A 16,093-nucleotide genomic window follows, 5' to 3' on the forward strand; every position below is an offset into this window, starting at 1 on the left:
TAGAAAACTTACTTCAAGTATTACTTTCCCAGATGCAGAAAACATTTCACCAGCAATGTCAATTTCAACTGTAGTTTCAGCTCCTACAGCTGGTTTGGAAACACAGGCCAGGAAATGGCGAACAACCAGCTCATACAATCTCTGTTATAGAGAAACAAATTTCATACGGTTATCCGAGTGATTAATTCCAATATTGCTAAGTTCCATAATAACTGTACTTACATGGTGATCCTGACTCCATCCAGATTGTCCACCAGAAAACTTTGTCGGGCGGATTGGAGGATGGGCTTTGTCATCATCCATTACCAGCGTTCCTCCAAAGTCCTTCTCCAGGGTCCAATAAGCGTTGAGCCTATGAACCCCATACAGGATGCCCCCCCTGTTCTTGCACAATTGCCTACAACAAATCAAGAGAACAGAAGTCCTTAACACAGCAAAAGCAGCCAATGCAATCATACAAGAGGTATTATCCAACATGAAATAAACTTAAAGGGTATATTAGCAACTCATAAACTTAAAATCCATATATCCCTCAAAATCTAGATTTTCGTCCACCTTTTTATCCATAAAACCCACAGGCTGTCCAAAATTTTAGCCCACCAGATAATTAACTGCAGACAGAATGACTCTTGCTTTTAGTTTTAGTATACTACGCCATCCATAACAGTGGTATTTCACCTATAGCATCTACCAACTAAAAAAATAATTCTCTGAGAAAGGAAAGAAGTGCATCCAATCGTTTTCTCTGTCCATTGCTGATGACAAGAAAGAGAATCCAAGTGACAAGTGTCATTTGAAGAAAGATGAAAAGGAGAAATGCCACAAGAAAGAACAAAAAATATCCGGTTACAAACACAAAGTATTCTCGAAATCAGAGAAATCAGCTTCCTTACTACTCAAGCCTAGCATTTCATGCATAAGGTGAGAATTCCAGAGGCCATGAAATCTAAACTTAACCAGGTTAGCATGACTTATTACTTTTATCAGGAACCCACCATTTGTGCTATAGTTTGAATCAAGCCAGACTATGCATGGATCCTTTAAAAGAACATTATGCAGGATTGCTCCCTATTAACACAGGACGTTAGAAGTGGAAAGACTGGAGCAAACCTGATCTTTGGTATTATTTGCTCAAAGTGGCTGCTCTCAAACTCACCCATGTTCTCATGCTTAGAAGCTCTCGCTTCTACCATTGCACCAAACAATGCCCCTATGCATGGAACTGCTCTCTTATGTTTTTTTATATATTTTACCCTTTTGTTTTCTTTCATTCTTCTCACCCTCATCTCTCACTCTAATCCAATGCTTTGGCACCTCTTCATTCTTCTTTCTGAAAAATAGATAACAAAAAAGACTAGATAGGTGCAATCTCAAATAATAATTTTTTTTTTCTTGAATGATAACAATACATTAAATTCACTCAAACTGCTAATTGTAAATAATTTCACAGTTAGTATCTGATTTATGGAGTGAGAAAATGGGAGCGAATGAGCTTTTTGTGAAAATATCTTGAGCATGGAAGCACCTCCAAAGCATGCATATGCATATAAAAATACATGTACATGTAACCTATGAAGCACGGACACGGACACGGACACGCATACGGACACGGACACGGACACGGGACACGGCAATTTCTAAAAAATGAGGACACGGACACGGACACGGCAGGGGACACGGCAAATTTTTTAATTTTTTTATAATTATTTTTATTTTAATGCACATTAATTATTTTATTTATTTATTATATTTTTAAATAATGTGTTCTAATTAATTTTTTTATTTTATTTTACATATGTATTTATTTATTTATTTATTAATAAGTATATATTATTTTATAATATGTATTATATATTATCTTATAAGTATATTTATGTTATATAATAACTATTATATAATATATAACCATTGTATTATATATTATCTTCTAAGTATATTTATGTTATATAATAACTATTATATAATATATAACCATTGTATTATATATTATCCTCTAAGTATATTTATGTTATATAATAACTATTATATAATATATAATTATAATAGTTATTAGTTATAATATATAATAATAATAATAGTTATTATAATAAATAATAGTTACATATATTATACTACTATATAGATAAAGACGGGGGAGACAGAAGAGACAGAGGGAGACAGAAACAAAAACGAGAGAGAGAGGGACCACCGATCGTGATCAGCGAGAGAGAGGAGCCCAGCGATTGCGCGATCGCGATCAGCGAGAGAGAGGGAGACAGAAGCGATCGCGATCGCAAGGGAGGGAGAGAGAGAGAAGGCGAGAGAAAGAGAGCTCTGCAAATGCGAAGCCGAAGGCGAGAGAGAAGCTCTGAGTTGAAGTGGACTGGATCGTCGAAATGGACTGGATGGAGGTCGATTGGCTCGAGATCAAAGGCTGAGAAGTCGCTGACCAGGTTTGTACTCACTTTCTCTTTCATTTACTCTTCTCCCGTGTCCCATGGCGTGTCCAGATTTGGACACGCGTGTCTCTGCCGTGTCTCCGCCGTGTCCCTCGCAAAAAAATTAATTAAATTAAGGGGACAAGCCAGATGCCGTGTCCCGTACGTGTCCCCGGCTTGTCCCCGTGTCCCCGGCGTGTCCCCGTATCCGACACCGCCACGGCTTCCATTTTGGCGTGTCCATGCTTCATAGCATGTAACACTTACTGAATTAATTCTAATTTTTTGCATCAGGTCTATGTAAAATTAATTAAATATACTATAAATATAATAGGCATGCAATATTTGAATACATTCATATAGTACAAAAAACAACTAATAAAATACATAAGAATAATTAGACGATGGAGCAATGGTCCAGCAGCAGGAATCCATTCCCCGCATTCTTGTGCTCTATGGTTCAAATCTTCTGAAATATGGTTTCATTATGTTTTCCCCTAATTGGAGGGTAATCTTCTTTGTGTGCCACTCATCATAACAAATACACATAGCAGGCAACTATCAATCGAAAACACGATTCACATTCGATCTGTGCAGTTGACAATGATAATCTAAGAATTTGACTGGTTTAGGCTCCCAACTCAGCAATCTGCAAATTGGAGCCCAGTCCGTCTGCCTAAGTTGACATAAATTCCACGTTGAGCATTTATAATTTCTATATAGCCAGGAAGTTAGTCATAGTTGTCAATGAACAAATGAAGTTACTCACACGCAAATCAGTCCTCTCTGAAAAGCTGTCAGTCTCTGTACGAGGATAACTGATGAAACCAGTTTGGTAAAGGTCTTCTGCCACCTACCAAAATCAATAAAAGAATCAATAATTTATGTAGTTAATAATATTAAAAATACCAGTTTCTAGAAGAAAAAAAGGAAAACCAAAATTCTAAGAGGAATAGTTTAGCCAACATCTTGAAATGGTATGACAGATTTAATGAGATATCCACCCCTAAAACCATCTGAACGCAAAGGAATTCCAACAAGGCAATAACGGTCACAATACATGACAAAGTGAATAATTTATCGAGACCTTGGTGATACTTTTGAGGGCGGTGAAGTGGCTTCCAGAATGAAAAAATCAGGATAGATCCAATGAATTTACACGAGCAACAAAAAGGAACAAATCAGCAAGGAAAAGCAAACACATAATCATGACATATAGCAGCCCTAAAATATTTTGATATCCACACCCACTGCAATCCACGTGCACATGCCTACTGTCAATCTGACATCGCAAGAATATAGAGAAATAGTGCCAAATGATAACTAAAGAGAGCCAGCTATGACAACTGTTTGATGTGCAACAACAAAAAATATGGCGACATTAGAAATATATTGAATGCTAAACCTTGAATAAAACGGATTTACAGACAACAAGCAAAACAGGTGAGTGCAAGAAGAAAAAATTAAGGATTTTGATTGTCAACATCTAAAAATATGTAGTTTCAAAAACCAAAAAGAAAAAGGATATAAAGCAACAACCAACGTCTTGGAAAAAATAAAAAAAATTGATAATGAGAAGAGAGAATCGAAGGAGAAGAGAAAAGAAACAAATTTCCATGGATAGTACTTCAAAAGCATTCGAAGGATGAATTCAAGAGCCAAAAACTTGTGCCCTAAACCTAATGCTTTTTGTTTAAAAATATAGAAACATCAACAGGCAAACTTCATTACTATGAATGACAATGTCCAAGCATAAGTCCAGGCTTAAAAACATCCAAAAATAAATAAAATGATTTTGGCCTTCTTGAAATATACATGTAATGAATTAGAATTCAAGGAATCAGTTTAATAAAGTGAAGATAATATTAAGAAACAGCCAGAAATCTGATGAAGCATCATTGCTGAGCTCCTACAACTGACCTTCATGGTTTGTTCGGAACTCATCCGGAAGTAGCGAGATGCACGTTTCTCAAGCTCAATAGTATTTAAAGGATGAGGAGGATACTTCAGTTTCTCCTGCTGTCTAACTTTTGTAACCTGAACAGAAATTATAACTGTGAATACCAAACTATGAAGATGAGATGCAGAAATGAAGTTGGTGTTAATATAATTCTCAAATAATTCAATTAATTGGCAATTGAAACCCATGTTAAGTATGATGGTAAACTTATTTATCATTCACCTTTGCCATCATTATTTGTTTTCTTTCCTCTTAATTATAATTTAAGCCCTGTTTGGTAGGGCTTATTTCTATCTTATTTCAGCTTTTAACTTAATTTAAGCTATTTTGATGTGTTTGGTTCAACTTAACAATACAGCTTATAGCTTTTTGTAAGTCAAAAATCAACTTATTCTTTGAGTGGGGGAGGAGAAGCTTAATTTATAAGTCAAAAATCAACTTATGTTCACAGCTATAAGTTATAAGCTGTTAGGCTATAAGTTATAATGACTTTCCCACAACTCTACCAAACGGGCCTTTATAACCAAATAACAAAATAACACCCAATTAGTACACATTAATGTGTGTTTGGAATGGGAAAGATTGGGTACACACCTAACTTTTAGCATAATACACAAAGTGATTGCCCCGCGACTTGAACCCATAACCTCAAGATTATTAGGCTAAGGTTTCACCATTGAAATGGTCACCCCTCTAATTATAACCAAATATTGCATATATTTTAACGAAACCTATTTAAGGTTTATTTTTGTAATTTCCCCGACCCATATATTTTTTCAGAAACAAAATCATGGTTCTACATTCCGGAGGAACCAAAATCATGGACCAGGTATATATGATATTCGATTTACTGTAGAAGTCTTTGATCGGCTGTTTAATATATAAGTTTGCCAGTCTTAAAGGTCAGATTACTAACCTAACTTTCTTTCTTAGGCCAAACATATCTTTATAGTTAGGTTTATCAACAAGCTTAGGTGCAGTTTGCTCGACTAGTCTCACTTTTCTATAATTAATAGAATGGCCTTAAATTGAAATCCTAATAACATTCATGATTATACTCGTATAGAGATCAGAAACCAGTATTAGTCATAAAAAATGACTCCATATCCACTCACAGTTGCAGTGGGTTCCTGAACACACATTTCGTATATTATTACAACGCAAGTATAATCAAACATATGCCCACGCCTGCAAAACCACATAGCAAGTTTAAAGCACCAACAACCAGATACGAAAAGTTGACATTGAATGCTGCAAAATCCTTAGCAATTTACATCTAATTGAATGTAGCAGTGCCTTCATCTGAATTGTGAGTGCAATTGATTGTCCAGAATTCTTCAGACTCGTGTGCTTGTATCTCCCAATACCGTTCCACAATAAAGCCTGGTGTAGGGAACTGCAGTGGTCAATAAAAAATTAGAATGATCAAGCAACATTGTAGCACTTCCGGCTCTAAATTACAAAGTTAAAGATTAACGGCCTTACACATACTTATTGATTGACTATACTTAACATGCAAAATTAATGTGTAGAATTGTTGATGTAAATCATAGTATAAAACATGCAGCGGATAAAATGTTTAGATCATACCTTTTCAATGATAGAACCTCGTGGATAAATCACGTGCTTCCAGAGTCTGATAAACCAACCCAGCAGTGAAGTGATATTACAGATTAAATATCACCCACACAAATCACAGTGCAAATGACTTGATCGTTGTTTTTGGGAGAGAGTCAGTATATGGGTAGAAACAGATCATACGTTGTTTCTCTCTTAATCACCCATAACCCATATTCCAGATATATAATATGTTATTATTATCTATCCATATCAGTTAATGGAGATAATATCTGTATCCTGAGTGGTTATCCTAAATAGGTTTGAATTCAATTTCAAAACCTATTTGGATAAGGTTCAAATTCAAATTCAAATGGTCATGCCACATGGGTGCCCATTACTAACATCTCCCACTCGCACATGAGTTGGCATGAGACTGCCACATCTCTATCTCAATCTCCCCAAAAATGAACAATCTCATACTAGCCAATGCACCGTGCGACCGCTGAAAACACCTGCATGTGGGAGCTCTATACTAGAAACTCAATATGAGTCAGCATAGAGACATCAACCCAAAAAGAACAGAAATAGTGTCTCATGTACCCAGACCCATCTAGCTACATCAGTCCAAAAACATCTCTAATCCCTCAAAGAGCATGTTTGACTCTCCTAGGTCCCGCATTATATTCACACCCAATCAGCATCCTATAAAGAGCGATGTGAGTTGTCGACAGTGAATATAGAGCAGAGATGTAGAACTAGATGATCTTCCCTTCACTCTCATATCATTCAATTTAAAATTGACTGCTTTCCCAGTAATGTCCCTTAAAGCCGAATCATACATGACCGCAGGCAACATACCAAAGTAGCTGAACATCAACTCCTCATCTTATGACATAGTCAAAGGTCACAAAAGGCACAAAGAGAAGTCATTTAGGGAAAAATGACTTTTAGGACTCACACGGTGAAAAAGCAGGGATCCATTCTTTCACCTCGCTAACGGGTCGATAAGCACATGCAGTATGAATGCATGTTATAGTGGAGTTACTCTTCCAAAGAGTGATGTTAAACTCACACACCATACAGATCTTAGTCTAGTCGCTCTTAAGCGCACGAGTCGCTTCCTAGCGTCTAACTCGAATTCTCTATTTGCTCGCCTCTCAGGCATCAAATGAGATCTCGCATCTGGCTATCCACAACAGACATATCATGGAAAAGTGGGTACTCTCATATCCATGGTCGGTCTCTAACAAGACCTCATCTTGGCTCCAACCAAGGCGACATAGCTAGTGGATAATTTTAGCTTCTAGTCTCATCCTTACTCGCTACCTAACGCTAAGGGCGATTGCTCGTGTGAGTGAGCCAATCTTGCCTGCTAACATCAATTTAATTATTTTGTGTATGCTAATTCACAGACCATTACTAAAAGTAGTAAACATAAATGTGTAATAGAAACAAGTATGAATACTAATGGCATAAATATCCCCAAAAAATGAGTTCAACTGAATACACATAAAAAAATATCACCACCAAAGCCCTAACATGAGTAAGATAAACATCTCTAGCAATGGGCTTAGTCAAAGGGTCCGCAACCATGCGACTCGTAGGGATGTGCTCCAGGATCACTTCTTTCTGTGCCAAAATGTCTCTGATAAAGTTGAACCTCACATCAATGTGTTTGGTTCTGCCATGGTATTTAGGATCCTTAGCATAAGCGAGTGCAGCCATGCTGTCACAATGGATAGGCACAGGGTCTGAAGTGTGTGTGACAACATCCAAATGCTGAAGGAATCTCCTCAACCACACGGCTTCCTAAACGGCAGATGAACAAGCCACAAACTCAGCCTCCATAGTCGATAAGGCGATACAGGATTGCTTCTTACTGCTCCAAGAAATAGCACCATCGCTAAGCATGAAAGCATATCCTGAAGTAGACTTACGCTCATCTAGGTCTCCTCCCCAGTCAGCATCACAATAGCCAACTAGATGTAGATCTGAACTCCGGTAGCAAAGTGTGTAATCTGCAGTCCCTTTAAGATATCGTAATATCCTCTTAACTGCTTTCCAATGAGCTGGTCCTGGGTTGGATTGGTAACCACTCACCAATCCGACTGCATAACAAATGTCAGGACGTGTACACATCATAGCATACATCAAGCTTCCAACAGCATTTGCATAGGGAACACGGGCCATCTTTTCATTTTCTTCTTGAGTCTTAGGACCCATATCAAGGCTTAGGCTCTCGCCTTTTACAACAGGAGTGTCAATGGGTTTGCAGCTCTGCATCTGGAACCGCTCTAGAATAGTCTTAATGTAAGTCTCTTGAGACAAACCAAGAAGTCTCCTAGAGCGATCCCTAAGGATCTTAACACCGAGCACATAGCTCGCCTCACCCATGTCCTTCATTTCAAATGTAGAGAACAACCACATTTTAGTGGCGACAATCATCTCCTTGTCATTTCCAGCCAATAATATGTCATCTACATATAATGACAATATCAGAAAAATGTCCTTGGACCGCGTAACGTACACACAGTGATCTTCATCAATCATCGTAAACCCATTAGAAACAATGGCTCGATGAAATCTCAGATTCCACTGTCAGGATGATTGCTTTAAGCCATAAATAGATCGTTGAAGCTTGCAAACTTTGCGCTCCTGACCTACTGCCACAAAGCCTTCTGGTTGATCCATATAGATCTCTTCATCCAATTCTCCATTGAGAAATGCAGTTTTAACGTCCATCTGATATAGCTCTAAGTCCAACTGAGCTACTATGGCCAGGATTAGGCGAATAGAGGCAAACCTTACAACTGGTGAAAAAGTTTTCTCATAGTCCACACCCTCTCGTTGGGTGTAACCTTTCGCCACTAGGCGAGCCTTATACCTTTCTATGGAACCATCCGCCTTGCGCTTGATTTTGAGAACCCATTTGTTCCCAATAGTCTTGCGCCCTAGCGGCAAATCAACCAAGTCCCAGACATGATTTTTCTTCATAGACTCTATTTCTTCATCCATTGTAGTACTCCATTCTTTACTAGCAGGGGATGAGAGAACCTCTTTGAGATTCTTAGGCTCCATCTCATCACTCGGAGCAATCATGAATGCTTCCCCTTCAATCTCAAAACGACGACGGGTTATAGCTCCACGTTTGCTTCTACGTAGTTGAGAATCCTGAGAATCCTCATCCATTGGATCTAATCCATGGGTAGGTAGATCGCTCCCGCTGTCCCTAGGAGCTTGAGGAATTATTTCCTCATTCTCTACTAATACTAGGTGCGCCTTCAAGTAGATCCTCCATCTCGTAGAATTCTACTTCTCTAGTTACCTCACCTCTGCTAGGGAAATCCTCCTCTAGGAAATCCACATCTCGCGACTCAATTTCAGTCACACTTCCATCCGGATGCTCCCCAACAAACACATAGCCCTTAGAATGCTCACTATAACGAATGAAGATACACTTCTTTCCTCTAGGGCCCAACTTCCCAAACTTATGAGAAGCGTTGTGTATGTAAGCTGCCGAACCCCAAGGCCACAAATTGCCCAAATCAGGCTTTTTGCCAGTCCACATCTCATATGGGGTGGAAGGAACTGATTTGGAAGGCACACGGTTAAGGGCGTAGGCAGCAGTCAACAAAGCATCTCCCCAATAAGAAATTGGAAGATTAGCTTGCGCCATTATTGATCTAACCATGTCAAGCAATGTGCGATTCCTTCTCTCCGCTACACCATTTTGTTACGGAGTCTTAGGAATTGTCAATTGCCTGATAACTCCTTTTTCCTCATAGAGCACTTTAAATTGCTCAGATAGATACTCACGTCCTCGGTTAGTCCTCAGAGCCTTAATGCTCTTGTCTAATTGATTCTCAACCTCATTAACATACCGTCTAAAGCAATCCAATGCTTCTAACTTGTGAGAAATCAGATAGACATGACCAAAACGCGTGCAATCATCTATAAATGTGATGAAATAAGGGGCTCCATGCCTTGCCCTCACATTCATTGGTCCACATATATCAGAATGAATAAGTTGCAATGGGATAAATGCCCTTATGGCTTTCCCAAATGGTTTCCTTGTTGCCTTTCCAGCAAGACAGTGCTCACAAGTAGGCAAAGTGACTCTAGCGAGTGAGCCTAAAAGGCCTTCTCTAGCCAATCTAGTCATCCTGTCTTGCCCTATGTGGCCTAATCTAGCATGCCATCTCATAGAATCATTATCACAAAAAGATGCAATATTAGAAATAGAGTCATTGGCATTTTTATTAAAACTAGAATCATCCACATCCAAAACTAAAAAACCATCTGAAAGATAACCAAAACCATAAAAAATTGTTCCCAAATAAATGCTAACACCATTATTCTCAAAACAAAAACTAAAACCAAGGCTCATCATGCTAATAACTGAAACTAAGTTTCGCCGAATATCCGGAGCATAAAGAACATCATGAAAATGCAAGGTGCGCCCTCGTCGCATTTCCAGCTTGAATGTGCCAATGCCAAGCACCTCCACACTGGACTCGTTCCCCATGTAAACTTTTCTGCTCCCAACAGGTACTCAGCGATACTCAACGAACCTTACTCTGTCCCTCGCGATGTGGTCTGTTGCTCCGGAGTCTACAACCCAAAAATGAGGAGAATGAGCAATTAATGCTTGACTAGACACAAAGCATTGAATGCGAGAAATTAAGTAAGGGAGTACCTTCTTCTGCTCAGGGCAATCCCGAGCGAAATGTCCTTCTTTGTTACAGTTAAAGCATGTCAATTTAGCCTTTGCCTTCTTACTACCTCTCTTGCCCCTACGCTTGAAATTTCTAGCGCCATTGGGCTTAAGCGCAGCCGCTGCTTGCTTCTTAGGGGCACCTTTTGCTTTTCCACGTTTGAACTGAGAAGTCCTACGTGAGCTTGACTCAACCACCATAGCAGAACCATCAGACTTAGCCGCCTCAAGGCGCTCAGCCTCTAGCTCCAAATGACGCGATATGTCTTCGAATGTTTTCACACTCTCATTATGCATCATGTTCTGCTTCATCTGCTCCCAAGAATTTGGCAGAGAGCGTATCACAGCCTGTACTTGCTGCTCTTGAGTCAAATTATGCCCAGCAGCCGCAAGCTCACGTATCATGGCTGACATGACTCTCAAATGCTGCTTCATCGAGTGATGCGCCCTTTTCTGATATGAGTCAAACTTCATAGTCAGCCCACGTAACTTTGCCAAAGAGGTAATACCAAACTTTTGCTTGAGAGCTTCCCACATCTCAAATGCAGTCGGGCAATGCTCAAACTCACTAATCAAGTCGTTGTGCATGCTGCTCAACATAGTAAAGCACGCACACCGATCTTTGTTACGCCAAGTCTGAAAGGCTTCAAGATCACGACGATGTTGAGCTGTATTGCCCTGCTCTGGCTCAACCATCACTTGTTCAAGTGTGGTCAACACTTCTTGCTCATTGAGAAGGTATTGGATCTTACGGCGCCATATATCATAATTGTCGCCATCCAATTTCTCTCCCTTAGTTAAGTCTGCCACCACTGTCTTAGCAGCCATTTCTACATACAGAGTAAACAAATGCGCAGGGGATATTAATGATAGCAACACAAAACAAAATATTTTGCAGCAAAAAGAATCTAAATTAAATAATGATAATTTTACACATGTCTCAAGATCGAAAATTTGCTATGCTCGTAATCATCTCTTGCGCCTCTAGTGATAATTATCAAAATTTAATTTCATTCCATGCGCAAAAAACAATCAAACAATCTCCCACTACTTATGGCATAAACAAAGCATGATAAATTCCATACAATAGCATCTCAATGTAAATTTACAAACAACTCATGCTATATTTATTTAATGATGGAATTCAAATAAATAAATAAATAAATAATCATGCTTCTTTAATTGCAACATATTAAAAACCCAAAAAATATGTTGCATTCAATATTCAGATTGTGCCATAATTAAAGTGTACAGCATTTTTGAAATTTTCTGAAATTTTCTGAAATTTTCTGGAATTTTAAATAACTAATAAACACACATAAAATTAGAAATAAAAAAATCCAGAAACTGATAAACAGAAACAATATTCAGATTATGCCATAATTAAAATGTACATCATTCTGAAATATTCTGAAATTTTTCTGAAATATTCTGGAATTTTAAATGACTAATAAATACACATAAAATTAGAAATAAAAAAATCCAGAAACTGATAAAATGAGACAATATTACCAGTAAATAATAAAACCTTTCAGAAGTCTACAATAAATATTTCAACCCCAGAAAATTATTTATGCAATACCAGAAGCATTTTAAAGCATAAAACATGAATTATTAACACAGAAAAAATATTTTATATTTTCTGAAAATTTTCAAAATTTTACAGAATGTAGAAAAATTAATTCTGAGTCTAACAGTACAAGCCACGCATAAAACAAATATGTAATGAATTAATTATGACCATTTAACGCGATTCAGAATTAAAAACAAAACAAACAGTGCCTAATACATCAGCAACCAAGCCAGCCGAGCCGGAGGAGGAAAACGGCGCGGCTCAGCACGCGGCTCGACGCGCGGCTCAGATCGCGGCTCAGCGCACGGCTCAGCCCGCGGCTCGATGCGCAGCTCAGCCCGCGGCTCAGAGCACGGCGCGCGTGCGTGGCGCGGAGGGCGCGCGCATGCGTGGCGCGGAGGGCGCGCGCGTGAGGGCGCGTGCAGGCGCGTCGGTAGAGCATCTGGCGCGTGGGAGCGCGTGGATGTGCGTGGAAACGGCTCACGGCGTCAGGTGGCGCGTGCAGACCACGCGCCACCTTCCAGGGTGTTTTCTGGTCCGATTTTTGTACGGCTGGACTCCTTTTTTTTCAAAAAAAACATTTATGGTATGCAAAAAGATATTAATGAACATAAAAAAAATATATTTATGCTCTTAATCTGATAAAAGTAGATTTTTTTCTCCTTCACAAATATTCATGTATATAATGTATACATATACATATAAAAGTATACACATGATTAAAGGAAACACGAAAATATCCATTAACTACGCTCTGATACCAATGTAAATCATAGTATAAAACATGCAGCGGATAAAATGTTTAGATCATACCTTTTCAATAATAGAACCTCGTGGATAAATCACGTGCTTCCAGAGTCTGATAAACCAACCCAGCAGTGAAGTGATATTAAAGATTGAATATCACCCACACAAATCACAGTGCAAATGACTTGATCGTTATTTTTGGGAGAGAGCCAGTATATGGGTAAAAACAGATCATACGTTGTTTCTCTCTTAATCACCCATACCCCATATTCCAGATATATAATATGTTATTATTATCTATCCATATCAGTTAATGGAGATAATATCTGTATGCTGAGTGGTTATCCTAAATAGGTTTGAATTCAATTTCAAAACCTATTTGGATAAGGTTCAAATTCAAATTCAAATGGTCATGCCACATGGGTGCCTATTACAAACAGTTGAGGTACCTGACAAGGACCATAACTTAGAATACATTTCTGTCATCTGCGGCAAAATCAAGATTGAACGCATCTCTCAACAGCATAGTCTGAAACCTAGTGAAAGAAGCACCAATCCGGAGATCTATTTCCTGTGCAAGACTCAAAATCAAATGAAAGGAAATATACAAATTTACATACAGCCAACTCATGTCAACAACAGCTAATCAGAGTGAGCAAACTAGAAGCAGTTTCTGTCTAAAATAAGGATTGTGCAAATATAAGCCAAGAAGAAAGTCACCAAAGTACTATAACAAGATTGACAAAGTCCCAACTGAGTGATTGGCAGGTACTCACTTGCCTAACATCAACAGCATCAGCAAACAATTGATTAGGTCGAACAAGAGCCTGGACCGACTCACGGATATCCCTGAGCATCCCAAAAGGTAAACATCATGAAATTTGAACTCAAAAACAGATAATCGGAGCTGAAAGAGAAAAAAGATTAGTCTTCCAAACCTCTCAATTAAGGCAGAGAAACGAGCCCTCCACACATTAAGATGACGATTTGCTTCTGTGCAGACTTCAACAACTTCAAATGCAATGTTTTCTCCTTCTCTATCACAATCCAACCACAACACAAGCCACTGGCACTTCCTAGCTTCCTCCTCTAATGTCCTCTTTATATCCAACTTATCCTAAGCAATTAAAGAGCTGTTTTAAGAGAATTGCTTACATTATACCATCACCAATTTTACTCTTCTTTTTTCATCAAATTTGAGTGAAAATGTGGTTAAAAGCTTTACCTGGTATGGAACACTCCAAACCTTACTTTCTCTTTTTCCATCAAATCTTTTTAAAAAATTCCAAATATATACTTATAAACCTGTTTTAACCATTTTTGATAAAAGAAAATCATCTCCAATCCTTCGCCAATTCTCTTTTGATGAATAAACAGCTAAAAATGAGCTCCAATCATTTCAACAAACTTGCATCCAATCAAGGGAGAGGCAAAATTTCGCCAAATCAAGGTTGAACCAAATCCTTTACCAAAGTTCCAACAGTCATATTTTTACTCAAATTTGATAAAATTTTAAAAAGAGTAAAAAAATGGAGGATTTCCCTTTAAAACGGGTTTTTAGTATAATTTGGAATTTTCAAGAAGATTACAGTCATATTTTTAATCAAATTTTATGAAATTATAAAATAGTATGATTGGAGATGATTTTATTTCATAAAAAATGGTTACAACAGTCCTAAATTCGTAATTTTCAAGGAGTAAGAATTATAGATGGGGACAAAAAAAAAAAAAAAAAAAACTGGTTTTTAGTATAAGTCTGTAGTTTTCAAAAACATTTGATAAAAAAGACAAAAAAACAAAGTAAGAATTGGAATGTTCCACACCAGATCGAGCTTTTAACCAAAATTTTCACTCAAATTTTATGGGGGCAAAAAAAAAAAAGCAAGCATTGGAGATGCTCTTATATATATATATATATATATATAGAGAGAGAGAGAGAGAGAGGAACCTCGGGAACGAATTTGCGGACAGGGGCTTGGTAGAGGAGGAGGGGATCGCAGGAGTGCCATTTACGATAGCGATCTTCGAAGTCGAGCTCCATGAGATGGCCGGTGACGGAGGTGAAAAGCATGTGACATTGTTGGCCGTGAATGGTGTAGGCGAACTCGAAGATCCTGTTGAACCTAGACCTACCGTCCCTCACTCTCATCCCACATTGGCTACTCTTCGACAGTATCCCCGCCACCGCCTTCGCCACCGACGGCTTCTCCGCCACGTTCAGTACCCTTATAGTTCCGCCTCCGCCTCCGCCTCCGCCTCCGACGCCGGACATTGCTTCGCCGGAAATTGAGGCACCGATTCGAGTGTATTTCGCTTCTTCGGTGCTGTCGAAAGCAGGGGAATGGTGCATAGATAGCTGTGACAGATTATTTTACTTCTTTTTTTTTTTTTTTTTTTTTGACGGTGGTGTTTGGGTAGTTTGTGGTTTGAGTTTTTTTTTTATTATTTTTTACACTAAAAGATAAATTTTTTGTAGAATAAAAAATAAAATAAATTCAAATAAAATATCACATCTAATTTTATAATTATTTTAATTTTTCTCTTACAAATATCTCATCTAATTACAAAAAAAAACTCAACTATCTTTCTAAATATTAAAAATTTTTTATCCAATAATATCTTACAACTAAAAAAATCTACATAAAAACTCACTTCCCAAACACCCACAACTTCTTATAGGTAGTTGTTTGGAAAGTGAGTTTTTTTTAAGTTTTTTTTAGTTGTAAGATATTATTAGAGAAAAAAAAAATTGTATTTTGGAAGATAGTTTGATTTTTTTGTGATTGGATGTGATATTTGTAAGAAAAAAAATGAAATGATTATGAGGTTTGATGTGCTATTTTGTTTGGATTTTTTTTTTTTTTTTTTTGTAATCAATTTGTCTTTTAGTGAAAAAAACTAAAAAACCAAGTTCCCAAACACCTAATAGTATAAAGGATATTTTAATATTTTAAAATTTTATAGTATAAAGGATATATAATATTTTTATAATATCGAAAATCCCTCAAATCGATTCAGAAAAAACTCAATTCAAAAAATTTCTCTAGTTTCAATCTATGACTTATAAATTTATCTGATTTGTTTACTATTTTCTCTACGTTCAACAACAACAACCATCTAGC

At 37.7% G+C, this 16,093-nt stretch overlaps 1 protein-coding gene across 1 annotated transcript in view; it reads right to left on the bottom strand.

Annotated features, from left to right (window-relative positions):
- LOC114313427 (DNA topoisomerase 3-alpha) overlaps positions 1 to 15,337 on the bottom strand; it is a 61,889-nt gene extending 46,552 nt beyond the window's left edge. Inside the window, 12 exon segments of the mRNA XM_082885674.1 lie at positions 13 to 141; positions 223 to 298; positions 300 to 397; positions 3,187 to 3,270; positions 4,338 to 4,454; positions 5,493 to 5,565; positions 5,652 to 5,773; positions 13,421 to 13,446; positions 13,449 to 13,542; positions 13,748 to 13,820; positions 13,910 to 14,088; positions 14,920 to 15,337. Of these exon segments, the coding sequence (XP_082741800.1) occupies positions 13 to 141; positions 223 to 298; positions 300 to 397; positions 3,187 to 3,270; positions 4,338 to 4,454; positions 5,493 to 5,565; positions 5,652 to 5,773; positions 13,421 to 13,446; positions 13,449 to 13,542; positions 13,748 to 13,820; positions 13,910 to 14,088; positions 14,920 to 15,321 (1,473 nt within the window). The 5' untranslated portion in view covers positions 15,322 to 15,337.
- Between the last annotated feature and the right edge of the window lie 756 nt (positions 15,338 to 16,093).

Source organism: Camellia sinensis, chromosome 1 (genome assembly GCF_055761805.1).
Source record: "Camellia sinensis isolate YWXY chromosome 1, ASM5576180v1, whole genome shotgun sequence".
Lineage (NCBI taxonomy): Eukaryota > Viridiplantae > Streptophyta > Magnoliopsida > Ericales > Theaceae > Camellia > Camellia sinensis.